Source organism: Cricetulus griseus, chromosome 2 (genome assembly GCF_003668045.3).
Source record: "Cricetulus griseus strain 17A/GY chromosome 2, alternate assembly CriGri-PICRH-1.0, whole genome shotgun sequence".
Lineage (NCBI taxonomy): Eukaryota > Metazoa > Chordata > Mammalia > Rodentia > Cricetidae > Cricetulus > Cricetulus griseus.
The window spans coordinates 282,820,008-282,846,977 of NC_048595.1; the positions used below are offsets into that span (position 1 = coordinate 282,820,008).

Below are 26,970 nucleotides of genomic sequence, written 5' to 3' on the forward strand. Positions count from 1 at the left end.
GAGTTTCTAAAGCCTGAAACCGCTATTTCTCAATACACCACTTTTAGATGAATTGTGTGCATTTTTATCTTATACTGAAAAACCACAGACTACAAAAGAAAGCACTTATATTTGACAGCAGATGTGAGCAACCCAGGAAGTCCAAGATTATAGTGTGTGCGTGTGTGTGTGGGGGGGACGGTGTGCATGTGTCTGTCCATCCTGGAGATAACACTCAGAGCCTTGGGCATGCTGGCCAAGTGTCTTACCTGTGAGTTACAGCCACAGCCCTAAAGCATTGCTTAAGAAGCTGATGAATTGTGCTGTCTCTAACAGCTATGCCTATCACCCTGCACTTTTATGTCTTTCTTCTACTAAAATTTTCTTTCTAAGATTTATATTCTATTGGTTATTGATGTTTACATGTGTTTCTGTGTGAGTGTATGCTACACGTGTGTGGGTATCTGAGGAGGCCTGGAGCAGGAGTGATGGTTAGTCCTGACTGGGAACCATACTAGAGTCTTCTGGAAGAGCAGGAACTGCTCTTGACGACTGAGGACCTCTCCAAATCCTGTTCAGCTTTGTACTGGGACCCCCTAAGTGGACCCAGTTGCTTCAAACTGCACCCTCACTTCCTGAATGCTAGAATTATCAGTGTGGGCCACACACCTAGATTTTATGCTTCTTTTACATTTTTTTAAATGTGTATTACTGTTTTTCCTGCATGTACCAAATGCACTACTTGCTATTTCTGGTGCCTACAGACGCCCGAAGAACATATTCGATCCCCTGATACTAGTTGCACATGGCTGCAAACCACCCACCATGTGTACGCTAGGAACTCAACCTGGATTCTATGCAAAGGCAGCAGGAGCCACCATACCTGGACTATGGCCTAGTTAACATCTAAAGATACCTTTCTTCCTCTTTGCTGTTTGGAGAGTTGTTACGGGCTCCAGGGTCCTGGGTAGAGTTAGGCAGCACATTCCTATGTCACACTGACTCAGCACAGAGATAAGCACAGGTCTCCACATCCTTAGGCTCCAGGTTTGCCATATACGTATCCTTAAAGTACTGACCATGTTCTGTTGGAAATTCTACAATGTGGGCCTCATTGGCAGTGCCCACGCCTCATGTATGTGTCTTAGCACTAATTTTGAGCGCATATATTATTAACCACATCTTTCTAAATTAGAAGAACAGAATCAGCTCTTTTTTTCCCACATAAATCTGACACTTTTTCTGTTATATAAGGTTTTAAAAATGACTAGAGTCAGAACAACACAAAATGAACTCCTCACTGAAGCCTGAGGCTCACTCCCAGAAGAGGCCGACTGGGAACATAATTTATTCTTACAGCAATGGCTCATAGCTAAAGGAAGGCAATCTGGCAACTGTAAAGAAACACACTTCATATCAGAAAAGCCCCAAAGCAATGTCAATGCATGTAGCTTTTTAAAAGTAGAGTCCAGGTCTGATTTTGTCTTTTTCCTTCTTGGATCCCCACCCTGAAGGAGTGGCAGCAACTCCCACCTTTTAAAATCCAACAAGAACTACCACTCTCCTCTCCACAACAGGAGCCTGACAGGCCAACTCCAGAGCACACTATCACACAGGAAGCTGAAGTCATAGAGCTTGCTATTTTTACCTGATGCTCAGCCATCTGGCTTTCTGGACTCCGGCCGGGCTGGAGGCTCTCGCTTAACTTCATCTCCATGGCCTCCATTTTGGTCGAGACAGACTGGAGAGAGTCTTGATACTTCTGCTGACGTTCCAAAGCTTCATAGAGAGTCCGCTGTTTTTCACTGATCTGAATGAGAAAGGGGATCTTACCAACGGCTTCCTACTTCTTATCTTGCAGGTTGTGACATTTCTTTCCTCACCGCTTTACCCAAGGGCTTCTGACTGTGTCTTAGATGTGTAACTCGGCATGTATTTCATAAGACAATACCTAAAGAGATGGGTGTCTGGGGAGATTGATCATTTGGCATTTTAAAGGCTTACCACGTTTTTTAAGGTTTCCCAGGAACGTTGTAAGTCACCCAGCTTGGCAGTCGCTGAAGGCTCCAGTCCTGGCTCATACAACTCTTGGGATGCAGAGGTGCTGGGGGGAATCCTTGCAGCGTCTGTCTGCAGCTTCTCGGCGGACAGGGCTTGGTAGTACGCAATGTCCTGGGTGGAGAGCACAGTGTCGGAGTGGGAAGGAAAGGCGAGCTCGGCATGCCTTGGGAGCTATTCTTCATGCAGTGGAAAAGACTAAGATTTGCTTTTGTTGTTGGATGCTACAAACTCAGATTAGGACATGCTTATAGCAAGATTTAAAAAATAACAAAGTTCATTACAATTGCTTTCATATTTTCACCAATATGAAAAGAAATCAAGCATGTCAACCTTTCAAATTGCCAAAATACCTTCTTTTGTTATATTGGTAAAATGGTAATGCAAACTATTCAAGCAGTAACTACTACTTACTTGGTTTATTTCTATTTAACCGGTTTACCTTTAATTAGCCAGCACACCTTTGTTTAACCAGTACATCTCTAGCTAACCAACACACTTTTAATTAACCAGTACATCTCTAGTTAACCACCATACCTCTATTTAACCAGCACACCGCTAACGAGTACACCTCAAATAACCAATATACCTCCAGCTAACCGGTACACCTCTACCCAGCCATTACATCTTATTTCATTAGGCACCTTTACTTGGCTAGTATACGTCTAATTAACTACTATACCTGCACTGAACCAGTATAGAAAGAAAATGAGATCCGCTCATTCTAGTTCCCCAAATATAGTTCAAACATTGACTAACATTCTGAATACCTGTTGAAAGGATTTGTTCCAAAGATTAAATCTAGGTAGAGGCAGCAGGGTTGGGCGTTTAAGGCTATCATTAGCTATATAGTAAGTTTGAAGTTAGCCCTGGGTTATACGAGACTGTCTTAAAAGAAACTAGACATTATTAATTTTTCAAATGAGTCCAGATTATCCACAAAAATAAATATTTTAAATATTAAATGGTGGGAAATATACAAAACAAAATTAAAAAGACCTGTCCATTCATTTCCTAAAAGTACATGAGGAATTAGCAAAGTCCATGTTGAAAATTCATGATTTGGACTCTTTAATTTCTTGTGTTATATACGTGTTGTATGTATTTCTTGATTTATGATGTAGTTTCCTATGTCAAGACACAATTGTGCTTTCTGTTTTTTCAACATTGCATGTATTGTGTGTGGTACATATGCATGTGTGTGTTCCCATGTATGCACTGGCATGTGGAGGCCAGAGGTTGGTTTTGGGTGTCTTCCTTGATCAGCCTTTGCCGTATTTTTCAAAACAGGGTCTGAATCAGCTCATTGATCTAGCTAGGCTGGCTGGTCATTGAGTTCCAAGGATCCATCATCTCTGCCTTCCTAGGGCCAGGATCCCAGATGTGCAGTACCATGTGTGGCGTTTACACAGATGCTGGGGACCCACACTCATGGAAGGCACTCCAAGGTCTGCACCTTTTCCCCAGTCCCGGTGTGTTCAAGGGTTTTTATATACACTTATCTGAATCTGAAAACTAGGAGCAGTGTTTGTATTATGTCAGTTGCTATCTTAAAACTTTTGCAGCTGTGCTATTGAGGGTAATTATGGCAGTTTAAAACACTGCGTCTTGCTGCTAATCATGTATTGAGAAAAATCTGTGAAGAGAGGTTACAGTCACCTGGGAAAACATAATAGCAGGAAGCAGTCTGGTGTGGGTGGCGGGGTGGGGGTGGCCTGTCTCAGTCAAGAAGAAGGGGTAAGGCACCAGAATTGCATCAGACTTGGGGTAGGACACTTGCAATTCTAGCTGGATTTTCCTCCCACACTCTGTAATTGGAACAAGCTACATCCATTCTCAACACTGAGAGTGAATGTTGCCTTCTATCCATCTTATCATTGTTCCTGAAGCTTCCAGCCAAGTCTCTAACGTTTACTGATGAGATGGCAACATGGGTGCTGGTTCTTCCTCTTTCCTTTCCCTCTTTCCTTTCTTGATTAATCATAATTTACTTACCAGAGTGTATTAATACATGTGCATGTCACACACATAAAAGGCACACATGACACACATACACTACACAAAACACATAGAAAACACATATAATACATATACAAGTCGTGTATACATAATACACACAGATAATGCATGCTTTATAGCCAGCCCCACCTCTTGTTTTCTCTCTGATTCCTGAATACAGACATGAAGTGACCATCTATTCTTCTGTTTGTGCCCATGCCTTACCTGTCTGCCACTGTATCTCCCCTCTATGATGGACCAGATCCTTCTGGAACACTGTGAGTCAAAATAAGACATCTCTCCCAAAAGTTGCTTTGTTGGTGCATTTTATCACAACAACAAGAAGGTAAAACCAATACCTACCCTCCAACACACACACACACACACACACACACACACACACACACACACACTTCCCTTGTGTCCTCTGATCTAGAATGTTCCATCCTGAGTTCCATACATAACTACTAGCTAAATTCCTTTCATGGCTCACTGTTGTCTTCTGGATAAAGTCCTGACTTATTCATGCAGCATAAATTCCTTTATACAGTCCTTCATCGTGTGAGTCCCACATCCCCTCCCAATCTATGTTTTTCCAGTGGTACTGAAACCCTTTGCAGTTGCCACAGTGGCTCGTGCTCTCTCTGCTTCCACAGTTTCCCACATGGGGTCCCTTCTACCTGAGAAAGCGCCTCCTCCTCCTATCTTAGCATCCTCCACATACCCTTACAGCTAATGGGGCAGGGTCTCACACAGACCTGAAACCACTGGCTCACCTGCTGCCTCTGTGGTCTCCCATCAGAGTCTGCTTCCCCTTACCCCAGAGGTTCTCACATGCTGGAGTATAATTACTGTACTCGGGGTAGGTTAATTTTATTGGGGAGAAATCACATGAGAAACCAATAACCCAGGGTCAGCGCTCCAAGCATCCAATTTTAGCTGTCCTCTGAGACCCCACCTGAACACCAAGAGAGGGAGCCTGGCATCTCCTCAGTCCTAAATCCCACAGGCTCAGTCATAAATACCACAGGCCCTGTACCCACCTGTACAGGCCCAAATGGGTATGGTCAGCGCCACAAGTACCTAGTAAGATCTCTCCCACAACTTTCTAAAGTTGTGACTCTTATAATAACTACTGTTATGTGTTCTAATATCTGTGTTTTCCAATGGTCTTAGGTGACCCTATGAAAGGGTCATTCGATTGTCAGAGGGGTCGTGACCCACAGGTTGAAAACCACCAATACTCACAAACTTGTGAACTCTGTAATAACTGTCATAATTCTGAGGTCTTTCATTCTGAGCATGTTCTGTGTGTCCAGCAAATAGCAGGGTGGGGGTGGGGGGGCTGTGCATAATGAATCTTGTACCTAACTTTATAGGAATGAGAAGTGATACAGTAGTCACCCTTATCTATGCCCATGTTCTTACTCTCAGCACTTTCAGCGACCCATAGTCAACCACAGTCCTGAAATTATAAGTGTGAAATTCCATAATGAACACTTCATAAAAATTATGTTTTACCAGGGTTATATATATAAGTGTTCTCTCTTATTGCTGGTGTGCTAATCTCTTACTTTCCCTAATTTGAAAAATAATTTCTTGGTGTGTGTGTCTATGTAGAAGAAAATAGTGTGATCAGCAGGAGTCTTGGAATGTAGGGTAAGGTGGGACCGATGAACTATTACTGCCACCAACATAAATGATCAAAGCCTGGCTGTAAATATGATAAAAATCCTCAGTTACATAGTCCATTATAAATAAGGAAGGCCCCCAAAAAGCTAGAATACAATTTGTTACCCAAAGAAAAAAAGTTTTGTTGGCTTTATGTGTATATGGTTCAAGGCTATTGACATTTGACAACTGGTTTCTTAGGAGTTGAAAGTCTTTCATCTTTTGTATATGAGTAACTTGGGTCTGTTGTAGGCAGACTACCAGAAACCACTAAGTAAATTACTAAGTAGCCCTACAAAATAACTGCTGTCATCAATACTTGGTATAGTGAGGAATCACCATTAAAAATAAGAGTCTCGGTGCTCATGTGTCTAAGATAACCGAGGAAATAAATCCAGACATATTTGGCTACAGTTCAATCCACGGTTTTCTAGTCTTCAAAGTAGTGGTGATTAAACATCTCATTTAATGTTGGTGACTTTGTGTTGACATCAAGCTCCAGTTATACATGAGGAGTTGAGGAACATCCCAGGGACAATCAGCTTGGACACTGAAGTGCTGTGACCTCATGGAGCTTCTGACCTGGAGGTCAATGGTGTGACAATATTTATCTCAACTCTTCCATGGAATCCAGGTCACAGCTTGAGTCTAAGGGGATGGAGAAGACTGTAGCAAACTCTGAGGACGCCTCCGTGTTTCTCCTCTCTCGCAGTCAGCAGAGGGAACACACTGACTGTGAGGGGGAATCTGTTTGTTATGTAACAGAGATCCATTTACAGAAAGAGCAAGCACAGAGCCTCTCCCACCATGGATGTGATGTGATGAAGCAGTTATATCCAGCTCTTCCTTGAACGACTGTGTGCATTCTGTACAGCGTTGGCAGTCTGTAAACTGGAGCTGAAGGGCACACTCCAGAAGCTCCTGAAGCCCCGAAACCAATTTTGAAATCTAGGGCATTGCTGCCCAAGTTATCATAGTTTCTAATCATGTTGATTTATACTGTACAAGAGGAACATGTGGCCAACAGATGAGATTTGTGGATTGCTTTGGTTGAACAATGCCATAGTGCCTTCCAACTCAAGCTGTCTGCCTTAGTCCAAGGAAGGTCATGACTACCAATGAGAATGTTAATAGGACTTACTGCCCTGGGGCTGGAGAGGTGGCTCAGAGGTTAAAAATACTAGCTGGCCTTCCAGAGTTCAATTCCCAGCAACCACATGATGGCTCACAACCATCTGAAATGAGATCGACACCCTCTTCTGGCCTGAAGAGATATATGCTGACAGAACACTGTATATACAATATGTAAATGAATTCATAAAAAAAAAACAACATACTACTCTATCTGGATGTCTGCCTACCAAAGTGATTTAACTGAAATTTCCTTGTGATCAAGGAGACATGTTAAAAACCAAGTCACAGGAAGTCTCACCTACCTCAGTTTAAGAGGTCACAATGCATTATGATTGATGCCAATCAGTAACAAGAAATTGTGCATGTGTTCTGTCATGACATACTGGATATAACACATATGTGCATTGAAAGTGTATTCCAGCTGGGTGGTGGTGGTACATGCCTTTAATCCCAGAACTTGGGAGGCAGAAGTATGAGGATCTCTGTGAGTTTGAGGCCAGCCTGGTCTACAGAGCAAGTTCCAGGACAGCCTCCAAAGCCACAGAGAAACCCTGTCTCATAAATCAAAATAAATAAATAAATAAATAAATAAATGAGAAGAAAAGAAAGAAAAAAGAAAGTGTATTTCAATATGTAGTACAGAAACAGACAATACTACAAAAATCATATGCTTCCATAATATGTGTCTCATGATCAGTATTAATTGTACTTGAAAATGTTAAGGATATTACATAATCAATCAGCTGACTACAGTTCTAGGAAGAAGGACGAGTAATTCATACTTTTACTTGAGAACTTGGGAAGCAGCTGCCCAGATCTCCCAAGGAGCTCTGAGCTTCTCCTTTTGCCTTGTTAATTTCCTCCTACTACTCTCAAGTCATTATTTCTTGTTGACCTCTCTGTCCTGAGTGTAAGACAGAAACTCTTCTGTTCTGCCTGCTCAGAGGTGTTCTGTTGTGATTTGATAGTTTTGGGACCTTTTTACTCTATAACCGAAGCTGGATATCTGATTCAAGGCTAGCCTGGTCTACAGAGCAATTCCAGGACAGCCAGGGCTACACAGAGAACCCTGTCAAACAAAACAAAAACAAACACAAAAAAACCACTTCCCTAGAACTATGTCAATTATTACCAACGGATTCTTATATTATCTAAAGGTATCATCGATGTTATACCCCTTTTTATTTGAATAGTTGTTCTCTTTATCACAGAAGTGCATGGTCAGCCCTTTGGCTTTAAGCTAAAAGCAATGTGGTAGATTTATAGTGCAGTATGTTTGCTTTAATTAGTGCTTCCTCTCAATATTGTCTCAGCTCTCGAGCAGTTACATAACTTCCTAGCAACATCATTAAAATCTGTCAAAATTTGTCTTGGCTAAAAAAAATACATCATCACTTATCAAGCATTAAGTGTTTTGGCTAAAGTATTTTTGCTTATATCAAATGTGTATCACTAAACGCTTTGACACATGACTTAGAATATGCTATATTTAGTATAAGATATGTTAAAATGCCACCTTGTCAAGGTTCATCTTCATTTTTGTTTTTTGGAAAATAAAAGTCTCATATGAATGCAAGATTTTCTATTTAAAGTAGGACATAGCATTAGCAGTGTGCTCAATGTATGTTAACTGGGCCATAGCATCAATCATACTACTGTGTTCTCTGTTAGGATACAGTACCCCATGCCTGTGATTGCTTTAGGATACTATGTTCTCTGTTAGGATTCAGTAACCCATGCCTGTGATTGCTTTAGGAAGCCATAAGGCCTCAAAGGAACCTTCTTCGGGCTTTAGTTTTCATGAATGAATTTTTTCTTTATAGTGGGCTATAATTTCCATGAATTAATTTTTGTTCATCTCACTGTCAGTAGCTCAGGATATGTGGCAGCATATGGGGCCAGTGGTCTCACTCGACAATCATAATTGATGTGACTCAATGATGTGCCCCTGGACCCAAATTCAATGAAGCCAGAGAGTCACACCCACAGCCTAATGAGGATGGAAAATGGAGTACTGTATCCAGCCAGAGTGGAGCTCGTAGCGAAAGGGCAGTGGGTGGAGGTACCTGGTTAACAGATGCTTCTGTGTTAGCCACAGGTGATGGAGAGCGACAGGCAGGTGGAGAGGAAATCTCACTGTTGGTTCCCTCCTCCCCAGACTCTTCAGTGACAGGTGACAGCAAAGTGTGACAGCGACCGGCAGTCATCTGCCATGTAAAATTTAGCCCAGAGGACATAAAAATCAGTTAGTTATGTTAGCACAAAAACCTCAACAGACATGGCTCAGGACATCATTATCTACACAAGACTGGGATGACTGGGGCTAATTTACATATTAACTTATTAACCCTGAGTTAGTATTTAAAAGTACGATATTCTTCTAGTGAATATGACGTTAATACTATTTCTAAAACAGAGATCCATGACTGTGCGTCACAGTCAAGAGTTTTCGCACTGTTTAAAAGTCTCTATTTTTATTTTGGTGTCTTTATAAAATAAACAATCATGAGTTAAGCAAGGAAAAGACTATATGATATAAAACTTCGTCTACTGTGACATCTTAAGTTCCAAGTATCCTAGGAAGACAAATGCATCTAAAGTCACACACAACCATGTGGGTTTGGGTTGAGTTACATATTACCTGAGGCATAGGTGAGGAAAATATACATCATCAAAAGACACTGTAGTTACCAAAACACTCGGTGTATTTTCGTTGAAAAATGGTATAAAAGATTAAATAAGTCTCTTTCTTTTGAGCCCAAACTAAACTTTTTTGAATTCTCAATTTCCTTATTTTTTTTCATAATAGCTTTTCTTATACTTTTTACTAATCATATGGTACATGCATACATGTACATATTCAACTTGGAAAGCAGTTAAATATATGTGTCATGCCTCCCACGTGTCTGTGGTGTAAAGGAATTGTGTTTAAAATCAAGCATGTCATGGGTCAGTATTATTGCAAAATTGCACATGAATGAAGGGCGGATCTTGGACTCTAAATCTAACATTAACAGTTCCAACTGCCACTGTGTACGGGGCTAAAGATCAGCTCTGGCCCCTGGGCTGCCTCTGCAAATAAAGGAAACAGCTCCCAAATTAAAATCTAGAAAGCTCAAAGCTAGTCTCTTAAAAAAGCGTGGCTATGCCCCTAGGGCCACCACTAGCCACGCTCCAGTCCAAAGAGCAAAGCTAGCAGGAGGGGCAGGCAGACTTGATCCTTACCATAACCACGGAGGGGTGGGCCGAAGGCGTGGGGAGGAGCTCACGGTCCAGGTCCTCGGTCCCTTCTACCAGCCCCTCGACCTCGGTCACGGTCAGCAGCATGGTGGCATGCTTGGCTTTCATCGTCAGCATCTTGCATTTGGAATTCAGAGAGGCGATCTGCTCCTGGTAGCCCTTGATTTTCTGCGCCAGCTCCTGAGGAAACATTTCCCCCACTGTGTCAAAGCAGCATCAAAAGGAAACAGTAGTGGCGTTCATCTTCCTGCAGCCGGGAGCCAATGAGAGGCAGAGCCGAGCCCGGCGCCGAGCAGAGGCGGTCTACAGCTGCCGGCTGCTGCACCTCCAGCCCAGCTGAGCCAGACCACAGCACAGCCCAGCCCAACTCCAGACAGTGCTCCCCAGACAAGCTTGCGCTGCGAAAATGGGTCGCGCAGAAGAGATTTGGGCGCCGACAGGAGACCCTTATGCTATCATGAACTTCCAACACGAGGAGCTGGCAACTTTTTAAAAAATACCTGAAGCCTCTGAAATTCACCAGATGGTTCATGCCATGGAAATTAGGTCATGTGATGACTAAAACTTAAAAAAAAAAAAAAATGCAATGCTCAGCTCTTATGCTGACTACATCCAAGAGGTGGCAGTCATTAAGACAGGATCACAAAGTAAACTGCCTGCTGGCTCCCGTGACCAAGACCGTTGTTTTTCTGAATATTACATATGAAATCTATGATACCTTAATTTGTAACAAACTATAGAATTGATCCCTTAAAGTACAGTCTTGATGTCTTAATTTATATGCTGGCTGACCTCCTAAATATGTCTATTCAGCCTATGCTTTTTCAGCAGACAGGTCACACCTCAAGTGTTTCTCGTATTTCAAAGTAGAGCTCTGAAGGACTGTGCAAATTGATGCCTTCTAATTTCATTTTGCTCTTGAAAAAATATTATTTTGATATGTAATTGAAGCTTTTTGTAAATATATTCTGGACATACCCCAGCTCCTAAAAAGGGTTAACTACAGATCAGTACCTGGAGTGTGGTGATTCTAAGTATTACAGCTAAACTTGCCTGCATTTTTAAAAAATTAGAACTAGGAAATGTTAGAATAACATTTGTTTGTATGCTTAACAGATTGAAAAAAATGTATGTACTGAAATAGTAAGATAAAAGCACAGAATTGCTCTCCTTTCCTTTTCCTTGTGTTTGTTTGGCCCCTTTGCCTAAGGGGCTTGTCAGTTGGTGTTTTGTGTAGAACCTTCTGTGACTGGGGATCCAGGTCCTGGAATAAAAGCTGCATCCATCCTAAAGATGCCACAAGGTTGGTTGATTAGAACTCCAATGGACTTCTGGGCAGCGGTGGAGCACGCCTTTAATCCCAGTAGTTGGCAGGCAGAGGCAGGCGGATCTCTGTGAATTTGAGGCCAGCCTGGTCTACAGAGCGAGTGCCAGGACAGTCAGGAAGAGAAACTTTTGTCTTGAAAAGAAAAAAAAAGAAAGAAAGAAAGAAAGAAAGAAAGAAAGAAAGAAAGAAAGAAAGAAACTAAAAAGAAACTTCAAAGGACTATTGCAGGATCAGGGACAAATGATCACACACTGTCACACTGTCTTCATGCCCTTAATGCTTAATATCCTAGTATCCATTCCTGTCTGGCCTATTCTAATGGTGACATCAGGTAAGTCCTTTGGGGGTGTGCTAAGGTCTGACAATGCAAAGCTAGGCCTGTCATCAGATACCATCTGTAACCTATAGAAGAGGTTTCTTGGCTTTTCTGTAAGCCACCTGTCTAAGCTTCCCACCAAGGATCTTGAAAAATACCTTGACTCAGGACTTTCTTTCATTTGGTGTGTTCTATAGCTGTAATACAATCCTTTTCCACGGTGTAGCATGTTATAGGAGGGGCACTTGAATCCATGTTCCTCAAGCATGGTCATTCAAATTTGGCACAAGAGTGAGCTATCTCTTATTCCCTTTGAGGTAAGACACTGAACATCAAATTTTTTGTCTTCCTTTTCCTTGGGGGTGGGAGGAGGGGGAGAGTATTTTGAAAGATAGAATCTTGCTGTGTAGATTCATCTGCCCTTAAACTCACAAGCTTTCTGTTTTAGCCTGGATGCTAGAATTACAGGTGTATGCCAACACACGAAGCTAAGTGCTAAGGTTTTAGAAAATGCTGGTATACACTACACACACACACACACACACACACACACACACACACACTCTCTCTCTCTCTCTCTCTCTCTCTCTCTCTCTCTCTCTCTCTCTCTCTCTCTCTCTCACCAGGCTGTTACTGTTGCTTTGTTTCTGCCCTCCCAACTGAAAGTTCACACTAGGAATTTTTAAAACCAGTGTTTTAGAAAGCAGAAGTCATAAAAAGTAGCCACTGCTGTGGCTGAAAATACCTAATTAGATCTAAGGTTTGGTTTTTCTTTTTCTTTCTCTTTCTTTCTTTCTTTCTCTTTCTTTCTTTCTTTCTTTCTTTCTTTCTCTCTTTCTTTCTCTCTCTCTCTCTCTCTCTCTCTCTCTCTCTCTCTCTCTCTCTCTCTTTCTTTCTTTCTTCTTTCTCTAGATGCCTGGCCTCCAAGAGTGAAGTGCAGGTATCTCATGAAGTCCATGTACAGAGTTAGACACAGCCTTTGCCCACTGAGTGGCCACAAGACAGGTGACAGTTTCCCTCATAGGCAAGCTCCTGCTGATAGGAAGCACCTTTCTCCAAGGTGACAGTCTCAACTTTAGCATGTATAAAAGCCATCTGTGGTCTTTGTTAAAAATGCAGCTCTGATTAGCACTTCCAGGACTTGGATTTACTTGGTTGGTCAGAGCCTGTTCTCTGTCGTCAACCCACATGGCTACAGAACTTTCTTCTGTGAAACCTGCCTGCCTCTCATGACTGAATCAATCCACTAACACGAAACCCGGTGGGGAAATGAAAAGAATATTCAGAAAAGAATATATGTGTGCATATCTTAAATTGGACTAGGAATTTCTACAAATGACTATAATGGTGGATATTTCAGGGTCAATGTACCCTCCAAAGAAAGAGTCCCTGTGGGCAGACCCCTGTCCATGGGAGCATGGATTTTTTGTTAGAGAAGCTAAGAAGCCATGGCTTCAAAGTAGCTGGGGTTTTGGTTTTGGTTTTCTAATGAAATGTGCTGTTTGAAATTTTCAAAGGGTAAAAGAAGAACAACTTAAGAATGCAATTGTGACTGTATCAGACCCGTTAAAACTGAAATTCAATAGAAGTAGTCAGAAAATACAGGAAACCACCCACATCCCGATTTTTATGTTAATACTACTCAGGCTTTCTTCACTCGACACTTCACTTCCTGTGTTTGTCTTTTCTGCACAATGACCTCCATGTGTGTCTACAACGTCATTATTTATATGAGACATCCTCCAAGCCACAGGAGGCAGCTAACAAATGTCAACATGGAGACAGGACTATGAGGAGAACCCGTGGCAGGATGAGGCAGGTGACTATCTGAGTCTACTAGTCATTCTACAGAAGTGGCTCTGCAACCTTGGACAGTCATGTCTTGAGCTACCTTCCTCTTTTTGTGATGATGTCTCTTACACAGTCTGTTACAGTGCAAAAATTTTAAAAAGTCGTCAAAATCTGAACTCCAAGTACTGAATTTAACCAGCACTGGATTTGGGAGCTCAAGAGGTCACATTTTTAAAATTTGTTTGTTTGTTTTGTTTAGTTTTTCGAGACAGGGTTTCTCTCTATAGCTTTGGAGGCTGTTTTGGAACTCACTCAGTAGACCAAGCTGGCCTTGAACTCAGAGAGTCACCTGTTGTCTCTGCCTCCCCAGGGCTGGGATTTAGGCATGTATCACCACCGCCAGGCAAGAGGTCACTTTTTAAAAAGTAGCTGCCTTATATTGTTCTTTCCTTCTTTCTTTCTTTCTTTCTTTCTTTCTTTCTTTCTTCCTTCCTTCCTTCCTTCCTTCCTTCCTTCCTTCCTTCCTTCAGGTTGTCATTTCTGGGTCCCACCCATCAGTATTCAGCCAAAATGCTTAGTCACCCCAGGTGTTAGTATTTCTAGGGTTGGCTGCACATGCACAACCAGCACTCAGGCAAAAGGCCAGCATCTCAGGGCCTCATGCACATGCACAGTGTGGCCATGAAATCATGAGTATGTGTGGCATGGCTACGTAAGTCCCCATATGCATGCCTAAGTGACCTTTAAAAGCAGACATGCCTAGCCCGGCGTTGGTGGTGCACGCCTTTAGTCCCAGCACTCGGGAGGCAGAGGCAGGCAGATCTGTGAGTTTGAGACCAACCTGGTCTACAAGAGCTATTTCCAGGACAGCCTCCAAAGCCACAGAGAAACCCTGTCTTGAAAAACAAAAACAAACAAACAAACAAAAAAAGCAAACATGCCCAACCCACCTCCTCTCTTGCCACATTTCTTCCAGACAGGTCTGCATGCACCCCCTCTTCCTACTGTTTACTAATAAAACTCTTAAAGTGGGTTTTGTTGTATTTCTTGTGGTGTGTTGTTGAGCATGGTAAATAACCTTCCCTCCCTCCTTCCTTCCTGTTAGCATTCAGGCATTTATACTGGCCTGCTCTCAGGGACCTAACAGAACATACCACATCACATCATCAGTAGCAGCCAAGACTTGACACTGTAGCTACGCTACCACAGCCACCAAGTAGCACATGCACTATACCTCATTATAAAAGGCAAGCCCTTCCCGCCCCTCTCTCTCTTGCCTTCTGCTCCCACTCAGAAGCTGCCTCTGCACCTCTCCCAAATAAACCTCCCACATGAGCTCTGTTGCATGTGTGACTTTGTAGTTCCCCTTGGCTCCCACCCCCCCAAGGTCACCTTCCTGAATCTGATAAATGATGACCTTTCCTTCCTTCCTTCCTTCCTTCCTTCCTTCCTTCCTTCCTTCCTTTTTTTTTTTTTTTTTAAGCATATTCTAGGTTGGTTATTGTGAAGGCATTCACCTGTAATCCCAGCTCTTTGAGGTCTGAGGCAGAAGAATCTGGAGTTTGAGGCTAGCCCCCACTGCCTCCACCCTACCCCCCAAAAAAACCCAATTAAAACCCAACCCTCGGCTGAGCGTTGGTGGCACACGCCTTTAATCCCAGCACTCAGGAGGCAGAGGCAGGCAGATCTCTGTGAGTTCGAGGCCAGCCTGGTCTCCATAGTGCCGGGATAGGCTCCAAAGCTACACAGAGAAACCCTGTCTCGAAAAACCAAAAACCAAAAACAACAACAACAAAAACTAAAACCCAACCCTCATAGGTTTGTACAAGAGAGTTGTATCTCCAAAATATAAGCTTTAGTAATAGCTAATGTTACTCTAGACAAGTTATAAAGATATTTGGGTAAACAGCATTTGGACCTAATGAAACAAGAATAAAATAATATATGGCAAATATATAATATACCATGTAGACATTAATTTCAAAAATTGGCACTACTCATTACCAGTGAGTAAAAGACACAGCTCGAAGATGGTATATAAGCAGAATATTGATATTGTAAACCATAGGCATTCACTATTTTGGCATACCATGTCAAGAAATCATGTACTCATGTGTGGAAAGCAGGCATGAGATTTTCCTTGCTTCAAGGGAACATTTCAGTCTCTGGTAAATTTACTTCCATACTGGGGCCAGAAAGACTGGGCTTACGATAAAGGTAGAAGAGCAGACAGAAGGGCAAACTAAATGTCTGTCCTTGGCATAAAGGAGTAAGATGCCCCTCTCTGAGTCACCCACCAAAATTTGTGGAGCTTAGAGTCAGTCCCAAGGGAGAGTCAATTGACCTAATGGGAAATGACAGGCCAGCAGAAGAAATCCACTGCTGAATGTCACTGGGTTTGGTCACTCTGGAGCTGTGAGACCTGAGACCAGGGATATGCAAGGAATGTGTCTGGAGTCAAGGTCGTGGTGATGCCGAAGAGACAAGGAGGAACAACCTTTGAGAGAGGAGTCTAAGCAGTGGACAAGTGATTTTCTCTGTTATATGAAGCCACCCTTTGTAAGAAGCCAGACAACACAGTAGAGCGGTGAGCATGGCTGTTTCTTATAAGGTGTTAAAATCAAGAACTGAACTATTTTTATGAATTAACTGCTTCGTGCATTTTTCGTGAACTTTTCCCATGTATGGGGTTCTGGATGAGACTTGTCATGGACAGTTCATAGAGGCTGCAGAATGCAGGGGAATACCTGTGTTACTGAATAACCTTCAAAATGCAAAGACAGCCAAAGTGCTGTGCAGGAATCAAGCAGGTTCCCAATGGGGCAGGGAGTACTTCTCTTCCAGCCACTAAATGAAGCTGCCTGCCCTTCTGTCTCACCTCGTGCCGATTAATCTGAGCCTGTAGCTCCTGGATGTTACTGGTGGCCACAGGTTTGTCCTCGATCTCCCTGTGAGCCCCTTCTATGAGCTGCTGGAGATGCTTCATCTCCTGTTCATACTGTTCATACTGCACCACAGCCTCCTTTAAAAGAGAAAATGAGAATATGTTGTTCTATAAAGTTACTGGGTTGGCTTTGCCACTAACGTTACCTTCTGTCTTCCAGTGCCCAGGAATCAAAGAGATGGGTAAAGTCTTTTAGATGGCACAGATTGTCAACTTTCACTTACATACATCAAACTTATCTTTAAAAAAATATTATAATAAAATTATCAATGCAATCAAAACAGATGAGAAGTTAGGAGCCTCTCTGTTCTGCCTACTCAGATTGTCCAGAAGATGAAACACAGAGTGCAGGCAACACAATAGGCTTCCTTTTTGACTAATGAGCTGGGGAAACGGCTCAGTGACTGCCATGCAAGCATAAGGATCTGAGTTCAAATCCCCAGTATTAAAACAGAATGCCACATTTGTAACCCCCACACTAAGGGGTGAGGGGTTAGGGACAGGAGGCTCCCTGGAGCTCACTGGTGAGTCAGCTTAAGCAAATCTACTAGCTCCAGGTTCAACTGAAGACTGTCTCAAAAAATAAAGTAGAGGGCAATCAAGAAAGACAGTGTTGGCCTCAAGCCTTCACATACATGGACATGGACATAACCCCCCCCACACACACACACACACTCACAATCATGTACATATACCACACATAAAAATGCAAAGCAAAATTTAAAACAATGTTGAATAACAAGTCACCAGCCAAGAGCTCCTGTAGCAGTTAATATTGATCAAGCATGACCTGTAGCCTCAGGGCTCTGATGTAACAAATTACAAGGTAATGAATGATCAAAGATGGTTGGTCAGATGAACACTGTGGTTTTAATGATATATAATTATTCGCAAGGCAGGTGAGTACTACTTAAAAGGAGAGATTATAGTAGGCGGCATTATTTCTTCACGGAAATGCTTTTTTTCTCTTATTACCACACGAGATTAAGAGCTATGCTTGGATATCCTTTGTAGGCCCGAAAATGCACAAATTGGCTGAAACGTGATAATAATTGCATAATATAGCACAGCAAGCCCATATCACCAAACCTAGGTTCTTCTCAGATGCATATACGACCACATACAAAATCAATGTACATGAGTCATTCTTCATTAAAAAAAAATCACCAAGAGATAATTTTCACTAGAAGATAATTTTTAGAGAGCTTTCCTCGGGCTTTTGTGGGTGATCCACATGATGGTCTTAATCTCCTGATTTTATGTAACCACAACAGACTGTCAAAGTTAGCACTCTGGGTGTTTGGACGGCTGAGCCCACACAATGCTAAGAAAAGCAGCCCATGACTCATGTGCACTCGCTCTGCCTGCCGGCATGGCCTGGCTGGCTGAGCTGGTAGCACAGCTGCACCTGCCTGCATGATGTTGTACTGCTGGATGGCGGTGTGCTGCAGCTGACTGGCTTCCTCCTGCAGCCGCAGGGCGGCGTGGCACAGGGGCAGGCTGGCGACCACGTTCTCGGGGATCCGGAGAGCACTCTGGCAGAGCTGCACAGCTTGCACCTTCGGCTTCAGTGACTCCATCTCAGACAGGAGATGCTGAAAGGGGTGATATCAGGGTCTAAGCTTTCCATAATTTCATCATACATGGCATAAACAAAGACATTTCCTGAATTGTAGCTGCAGGGCCAACACAGTTTGCAAGGAAGATATGCTTTACACAATGCATAGAAAACATTTTTCTTATTATCCTACTTTTAAAATATAGATCCTCCATCCCATTTATCTTAAATTATCATTGCATGTGTGTGTGTGTGTGTATCTAGTATGAATGTATTCATAAGTGCGGGAGTAAATGAAATGCACATTTATATTTGAGTTTCTATTAGCAGGTCCATAGTGCATGTGTAAGGAGGTCAGAGACAACAAACTCAGGTATCATTATTCGATAGCTGGTTATATTTTTAAATGTTAAGACATGATATCTCACTGGCTGAGGGCTTACAGAGTACGGTAGGCTGAGTGGCAAATAAACCCCAGGAACCCCCGCCAGTTTCTTTTTCTCCTGCACTGTGATTTTAAGCACAGGACTCCCCACCCCCTGTCTTGTTTTAATGTTTTTCTGACACAAGATCTCACTCTGTAGCTCTTGCTGGCCTGGAACTCATGTAGACCAAGCTGGCTTTATCTATCTGTCTTCCTCTCCCTCCCAAGTGCTGGGGTCTATTTAAGATGGCTTTTTGTTTGTTTGTTTTTCAAGACAGGGTTTCTCTGTATAGCTTTGCTATCCTGGCACTCGCTCTGGAGACCAGGCTGGTCTCAAACTCACAGAGATCTGCCTGCCTTTGCCTCCCGAGTGCTGGGATTTTAAGGTTTTTAACAAGAGTTCTGGGGATCTCATCCTGTGATTGCCAAGCAGGAATTCTGATGACTGACCCATTCCCCCAGTCCATCCTAAATGCTTTTTGCTTACCTGTCGATGGGACAGCTGTTCCTTGAGACTAAGGCGCCCCACTTCTGGGGAAGTCAGAATTGTCTGGACTTGTTCCAAAGCTGCCCGTAAATTTCTCAGCTCTCCTTCAAACTTTTTCATATCCTGGAGAACAAACCCCACTTGAACATCAATACATTGACTTGAAGTTCAAAGTCATAGCTGCAGAGCAGCATCATACTCAAGAAACTACCTCCTCATGGGTGAACACTTTCTCCCCCTGACAACATGCCAGTTTGGTTTTTTTTACCTTGGCTGCATCTCCGAGGCTCTGCAAATGAACTCTGATCATCTGCTTTAACTCTTCGGTCTCCCGTCCTAACTGTGCCGCTTGCTTCGACATTTTTTCTGTGAAGTACACGTTGGCAAGGTATTGCACTTTCTCAGCCATTGCTTCCAGGTCACTGTCAATTTCTTCTGATTCTTCCAGCAGCGTCTAAGAATGAAGAGTTGATATTTGTGAAACTGATATATGGGCAGGGGATACAGATGTGTAGAGAGCAGTTTAAAGACCTCCAGACTGGATAAGGGTCAAGGAGAACCAAGCTGCAATCAGCACTTGCCCTTCACGCTGTGAGGGTTCTTATGAGCATGGTACAAAGTAGAACAAGCTCTAATAGGTCTTAATAATAAAAACCCAGAGTCAGATATAGGGGTAAATGCAGAAAGGTCAGAGAGAAGTAAAGGAGCAGCCACTACAGAGACCTCTTACCTCTACTGAATCCTCAGACCAAAGGGTGATCCTGTCCCTACGAATTCTCAGACTGAATGGAATGAGCTCCTGTCTCCTCCCTAACTTATATTCTTCTCTCTGCCCAACCATATCACTCCTATTTCCACCTCTCTAGTGTTGGGACTAAAGACATGTGATCCCAGGTGCTAGGATTAAAGGCGTGAGCCACCACCGCCTGGCTTTGTTTCTCTTTTAGATGGAAATCAATCTCTTGTAATCCAGGTTGGCCTTGAACTCACAGAGATCTGCCTGCCTTTGCCTCCAGAGTGCTGGGATTAAAGGTGTGTGCCACCACTGCCTCGCCTCTAGTGTGGCTAACTAGTGCGGCTAGCTCCACACTCTGATCTTCGGCAAGCTTTATTTGTTAGATCACAAACAGTATCACCACAGTACAATTGGCCAGCTCACCCCTGTGAATCCATTTAATGCTTGCATTGTTATCTCGATTGCATAGACAACAAAGCAGAGTACAGGAACCTTAACAGCTTGCCAAGGCCACTTGTTACTGAGTGTGGGACTTGAGGGCTCATGCTCTCTCACACCCAGGCTGCTCCCCCCACGAGGCAGGGGGATTCCAGCAGCTGTGATGCTTGGACACACTGTGGGTCTTGATCACATCTCTGGGGCTGCCATTCCCCACATTGACACTAAAGAAGGACTTTTCAACTCTTGTGTTGTACAGCTAAGATCAGAGTACAAATGAAAGCCTTTGTGTGTTTGTTTTAAGTGAGACAAGGAGGAAGAAGCTATTTGCAGTGTTGAGGGAAGAGAAGGTCAAATCACTGCATCTACAACACAAACCAACAATACACATATACAGACCTGTGCATCTGAATATGAAAATGAAAGAGTGACCATGCATGAAGGGATGATTTAAACCAGATGTGGAACAACTGGTTGGAAGATTGAGATAAGAGTCCCATGGTGTTCAAGAAAGATGCCTGCATTTTAAGGAGTGTGGTGGTTTGAATAGATGTGTCCCCCATAGACTCATGTGTTTGAATGCTTGTCCTATAGGGACTGACACTTTTAGAAGGTGTGGCCTTTTTGGAGGAAGTCTGTCACTGTGGGAACAGGCTTTGAGGTCTCATAAGCTCAAGCCATGACCAGTGTGGCTCATAGTCTCCGTCTGCTGCCTGAGGGTCAAGGTGTAGAACTCTCAGCTCCCTCTCTAGCACCATGTCTGCCTGCATGCTGCTGTGTTGAAGATGCTACCTATGCCGCCTCACACCAGCAATCTGCTTCCCACCCCTGCGTTAGCTTTTTGAAACCAAATCCCAAACCATGCATTTGCAGGACGAAGAGTATCTGTCAATGGCTTTAGGGCCCTTTCAACATAAAGCCCAGATTCCTGAAGGTGTTCATCCACCCTTCTTATCAGTTGGTTCTTATAACTAATGGCTCTTTCACGTTTTCCAGGGCACCAAAGGCATTCTTCTAGCTATTAGTGTTTCCACAAGACAGTGTGCTTCACAGGACACATGGGACAGGAGTAGGCAGCAGGGTTTAGGACTTGTCCATGTCACTATCACCTTCTCCTAAGAGGTCTTCCTTGGCCTTCCTCTTCAGTCAGGCCATTATGATTCCCTCCCTCTCTGTACGTACACACTGCACTGTCCCCCTCTCTGTCCTGCTTTTAACTGGTCACCTCTGTGGGAACAAAGGACAGGGGAGTATTTCTTCCATTCCAAATGCTTGTTAAAATTGCTAGATGAGGAAAGTATAATTGTTTGTTAGGCAACCAAGGAATGAATTAGTCTGGGAACTATTAAAAAACCACTTCAGATTTTTTCTTAATTGTAAAGAAGGGTGAAGCTAAATCATTTGTAGGAAAATGTATGTCATTGGAGATAAATCTTATCAAGTGAGTGAAGTCCGAAAGAAAAATAACACACATTTTCTCTCAGCTGTGGGTCTTGGACTTTACAGCTACACAAAATTAAGCATGTTCAGATGCTATGAAGAGAGAGCTGAAGTTCTCCTGGGAACAACAGAGACTGATGGGGGGGTGGAGTAAAAACAGGGAGGGCAGGGGGTGCAGGGATGGTTTAGTGGCATGCGCTGCTCTTGCAGAGGACCCAGGTTCTGTTCCCAGCACCCATGTGGTGGCTCACAACTGCCTGCGACTGCATTTTCAGGGGATCCCATGCCCTCTTCTTATGTACATACAGGTATACACACACACACACACACACACACACACTGAAACCAAATCTTAAAGAATGAGGAAAGTAGCAGGATAAAGGGCAATATTCTCAAAATGTATTATAAACATACATAAAATGACTTGTTTAACGCTGTGTAGTGATATTAATGATAATAAAATAACTTTAAAAAATTTCATCAAATAGGTAGAACTTCAGTGAGTTCAAAACTGGGCTAGACTACATAAGAAAGTCCAGACGCACCAGGGCTATACAGTAACTTCATCTCAAAAGCCAAAAACTACAGTGAAAATCTTCATGATTTCTCCTGAAAGCTGCATTATGCTTCACTGCATGCAAACATCTTACAAAAGCCCTACCTGACATTTAAATTTCCTTTAAAATTCCATTATGGGGCCATCACGATGGCTCAGCAGGTCAACATACTTGATGGACAAGCCTGATGACCTGAGTCTATTGACGGGATCCTACAGCAGGAAGACAACCAACTCTCAAAAATTGTATTCTGATTACTATATGCATGTGTGTCTGAATTCTCTTTCTCCCTCTCTCCCACACACATATATACAAATAGGTAAGAAGATCCCACTGCAGTCATTAATATCACATAAAATAGTTTCAGCATTTTGGGTTAAAATCCTCACTTAAGGAATCCAGGAAGTGGAATCATATGTCTGAGCTATGCCATCTTTGATCATCACCACATATAAAGGTCATTGCTTTTCAAATGATTTTACTGAATTACCAGCATTGGTAAAAAGTACAGCAACCAGGCAGTGGTGGTGAGTGCCTTTAGGCAGAAGCAGGCAGATCTCTGAGTTCGAGGCCAGCCTGGTCTACAGAGCAAGTCCCAGGACAACTGGGGCTACACAGAATACAGACAAACCCTGTCTTGTGGAGAAAAAAAACAAAAAGCAGTGTTACCTTGACAGTTAAAAGTTAAAATTCCCTTTATCTTTTCTGCTCTTAAATCTGCATCTTTAGATTTCTAGCTGTTGGTTGCATTTCCTTTGTTCACCAGCTAATTTGTAACATGTCTAGTCTGTCAGCATCTAAGCACGTCACACAGCAAATGACTAGAGCTGTCAGAGAGACACAGCTGTCTGTGTCTTGGAGGAGTGTACTGAGTAGAGAAAGGAGATGATAGATAGGGGCTGGAATTTGAGCCCTGGAAACATTCTAGGAGGGAAAAACTATCCAGAACCCAGAACCATATCAGGTAGAAGGAAAAAAGGAAATTTGTTTTTCCTTTGTAAATAGGAAAAGTTTAGCCATGTAACCTAACTGAAAGCCAGCCTGCATTTTGAGGCAAGGCCTGTTAGAAATGTACATCTAATTCAATTTTGACTTTACTAAAAGATGAAATAATTTCCAGAGAGTATGACTAAAAAAAAAAGGAACATTTTTGTCTTCTGAGTTCAGAGGAAATGAAGTCATGTACCCTCCAGGGTGTGGATACAGGGTCCGTCCTCAGCTGCTCTGACCTCCTGAGTAAGCCACATGACTCAGCCCTTCCAGGCTGTGGCTGAAAGGAAGCAGGTATGAGAACCTGCATGGAGCACCAGCCTGTGCCAGATAAGTGTGGAGTTTCTCACAGCTGACTGATAGAGGGATATTACTGGCATTCCTGCATTGCAGATGGGAAGGCAGAACTGAGAGGTAATATTTTGCTCCAGGTCACACAGTACCAGTTGGTGGAGTCTGGGTTTTCCCTCCTTCCAGTGTGTCTCCCATCATCTCTCCACATTTCCCTTTGTCTTTTCATGTGAAAGAATTTCCTGCATGTAACTCTTCCTGCGAAGGTTCTACAGCAGCAACAATAACACAAAAACACAAGTCTCATGGCATGAGCTGGGTCAGGGAAAGGGTGGTATAAAGAAAATAGATATATTTATGTACAGTCTCATGTACTCTCACCCTTAGCTACTTTTGATCAAACTGGAATAGGAAGTGTTTTTGGTGTGTGTGTGTGTGTGTGTGTGTGTGTGTGTGTGTGTGTGTGTGTGTTTTTTAAGATTACAATTATTTATTGGGAAGGAAGCACATACATGTCACACAGTGCACATGGAGGGGTCAGCGGACAACCCACTGGAGTCAGTTCTCTCCTTCCACCATGTATGACCTGGGGATCAAACTCAAGGCATTAGATTTTGTGTCAACCACCTTTACCCACTGAGTCATCTGCTGACCCCCAAACATTCTTTTTAGCTGTCACTTACAATAATTTTACACTGTGGTCATTTAAACATTGGGTCAGTCTGACCAGTCAAATTAACCGTTTCTTTTCATTCTTTGTTAACTTTTTTGTTGGTGTTCAGAAATTACCTGGTGCAAGATGTACTGTTCTCGGAGCTGGCTTGCAGAGTTCCATGCAATGTTTCCATGCACCAAGACCTTAGCTTTCTCAATCCACTTCAAAATGGACTCAAGCATTTCATTGTATTCTTCTAAGTGTGCTGATGCCTGAAAAGCCAGTAACACTCAGATGAATAGAAATTCTATGTGGTGGGTGGAAAATTCATCCTTAATTTGTATCTTTTGATACAACCATCCTAGAGGGTGGCAGTTATGTCTGTTACATTGAAAGGGACCTTGGAAAGTCACCTGCCTATGAACAATCTGTCAAAAATGCCCCAGTGACTTTCTACTTCTCATTAAGTAAAGCAGGGACTACATCTTGCAGGATCTCACTGCCATAATTCACAATCACCAGTTCCTAAGCTGGGTACCACAGCAAGCAGAGTGCCTGTTATCCCAGTCTGGGAGGTGGAGGCAGGAGGATAGGGATATCTAGGTCCTCGTTGGCTATATTCAGTGCTTTTGAGGCCAGCTTAGGCTATATGAAAAAAAAAAAAAAGGTGATGTACTCATTTTGACTCTAACCCAATTGTAAGATTAGTGCTCAAAGGCCAATCTACAACCAAAAACATTAAGATGATGCACATATGGGTATGTGTGTGACTTTAAAATATTTAAATCTGTCCTAAGCTGATTGTCATAAAACTCATTAGTAGATGGTTTTTCTTTTCACATCACCCATTTACAAAGTATATAAGCCAAGAGAAACTTTGTCAGTCAAAGTATAATGTGCCTTGTTATGAAACAAATACAGGCTTATATATAAATCATAGAAACATTGTAGAAAATAAGCCACAGAAAAACTTCTTACATCATCTCTAGTATTATTGTCTTTTCTCATTTATTTATTTTTTAAAGATTTTTATTTATTTATTATGTATACAACATTCTGCTTCCATGTATATCTGCACACCAGAAGAGGGCACCAGATCTCATAATGGATGGTTGTGAGCCACCACGTGGTTGCTGGGAATTGAAGTCAGGATCTCTGGAAGAGCAATTAGTGCTCTTAACCTCTGAGCCATCTCTCCACCCCGTCTTTTCTCATTTATTTTCCAGAGAGAAATGGTAATAATGTCTACTTTAAAGCATTTTGGTTACTAGCCTGGAGCACACACCTGGTTAAGTTTGGAGAGCCGGCTCTCAGCCTGCCTGATGGTTTGCTGGTGGAGCTCCATCAGCTTTCCTATCTTCTTGGCCAGTGGCTTGCCCAGCTGATCATGCTGTTCTGAGAATGTTTGTACAGCAGCGTCCAACTCCATTAACTTTGAATTACAGCCATCTAATTCTTCTCCCAGCACCTATACGGTCATCAACAGGAAAGAACAAAGGGTTACAGAAAATACATTTTCCAGGGTTTCCTAAGATCAGAAGGATTACATTTTAGATGGTTTCTGTTAAAGGTATGAATTATACATAATCATGTTACTATGATTTATCTGTTACCATCTCTTGGGCGAGAGCAGCAGAGTGGAGAGTGTTGTGAGCCTTATATCTGTTTCCCTGAGAGAGGATTGGTTTTTCCTTTTGCCTCACCCAATGGATATGAGCTGTTTAGCTATCAACGGTGCAAACACAAGATGTGATTGAGTCACCTTGGAATTTATAAATGTGGACTTCTAGACCATCACTCATCTTTTGCTACTCTATTACACACATATGCGTGCATGTATATCTATGGATGAGTTTCTATTACAGTGAAAAATTATATAAATGGACTGGTTATTACATTTATGGTGTGTCTTAACTGCATCCTTTTCCTACTGGGTTTTAGTGGTTTGGTAAGAACTGTCTATAACCAGGTAACACTGATAGGACAAAGCAGTTTAGCTAGCAGCCAGCAGCCAGAAATGCCCCCTGCCTTTCTGCCCCCACCCCCACTTACCTCCTAGCCCCTTCTCCTTACTTTGTGCTCTTCCCCATACCTCCTGCTCCCCCTTTACCTTCTGCCCCCTTCCCCTTACCTCCCCCCCTTACCTTCTGGCCCCTCCTCCTTACCTTCTGGTCAGTCTTAGCTTGAACCAGATTGTCGGTTTTGGCTTTCAGCTTCGTTAGAATGGTGGTGATATCTTTGGCCACCTTCTGAATCTGGCGGCTGAACTCCCGGCTGGTAGCCTTGCCTTGCTCAATTTCCTGTACCTTCTCTTGGATCTAAACGACCAAGGGGCGGGGGAGACACCAAACCCCATCATTGTTGAAATCAGAGAAGAGATACTAAGATTCTCAAATGGTTTCAACTAGTCACGTTTCAAGTGGACAGTTTAACCCTGGTGACCTCATGAAACTGGGTGCCAGGGGTGACTGAGATAGCACAAGGTTTAAAAGGACTTGAGCAGTTGTGAGAAGCAGGTTTGGATCTCAGAATCCAGGTATCAAGCTGGGTGTAACCCCAGTTCTGCAGGGGCAGAGGCAGGAGAATTGCAGAGGCTGCTGATTTCAGCCTTGATGAAAAAACAGGATCCCTGCGCTCAGGATGAGACCCTGCCTCAACAGGATAGGTAGGGAGTGAAAAGGGGGACACTGAATGCTTCATTCTGGCTTCGGTGTGTGCACAGACACACATGTGAATGAGAACACACACACATATAAATGAATAAATATTTTTATCACTAGAGGAAACAGGTCCAAACCCCCAAGGCTTTGAGGCTGATATACTCTCAGTAGCTTTGTGCATTAACCATGTTCCTTCTACTGTTCCAGCAAGAAAAAAAAAAATCAATGTCTGCTCCCTGAGTCATTCATTAAATATTTACAGATGCTAGTTAGCGT

The 26,970-nt window shown here is 42.8% G+C and overlaps 1 protein-coding gene and 1 long non-coding RNA gene across 6 annotated transcripts in view; one reads left to right on the top strand and one right to left on the bottom strand.

The window, feature by feature from the left end:
- Positions 1–26,970, bottom strand: part of Syne1 (spectrin repeat containing nuclear envelope protein 1) — a 453,101-nt gene that overhangs the window by 150,893 nt on the left and 275,238 nt on the right. For 2 of the 4 annotated variants that reach the window (XM_035440411.1, XM_035440412.1), the window contains 11 exons: positions 26,200–26,352; positions 25,320–25,502; positions 24,169–24,306; positions 19,196–19,381; positions 18,928–19,050; positions 17,871–18,053; positions 16,393–16,536; positions 10,066–10,260; positions 8,907–9,047; positions 1,984–2,151; positions 1,628–1,789 (listed from right to left, as the gene is read on the bottom strand). In XM_035440411.1, coding sequence (XP_035296302.1) covers positions 1,628–1,789; positions 1,984–2,151; positions 8,907–9,047; positions 10,066–10,260; positions 16,393–16,536; positions 17,871–18,053; positions 18,928–19,050; positions 19,196–19,381; positions 24,169–24,306; positions 25,320–25,502; positions 26,200–26,352 — 1,776 coding nt within the window. Of the gene's footprint in view, positions 1–1,627; positions 1,790–1,983; positions 2,152–8,906; positions 9,048–10,065; positions 10,520–16,392; positions 16,537–17,870; positions 18,054–18,927; positions 19,051–19,195; positions 19,382–24,168; positions 24,307–25,319; positions 25,503–26,199; positions 26,353–26,970 lie in introns of those variants that run through there. The other 2 variants (XM_035440413.1, XM_035440414.1) reach the window with 2 other exon arrangements.
- The window catches only part of LOC107978991, a 13,142-nt gene continuing 9,476 nt past the window's right edge, over positions 23,305–26,970 (top strand). For both annotated transcript variants that reach the window (XR_004768474.1, XR_003482352.2), the window contains exon 1: positions 23,305–23,502. This is a non-coding gene — a long non-coding RNA (uncharacterized LOC107978991). The remainder of the gene's footprint in view (positions 23,503–26,970) is intronic.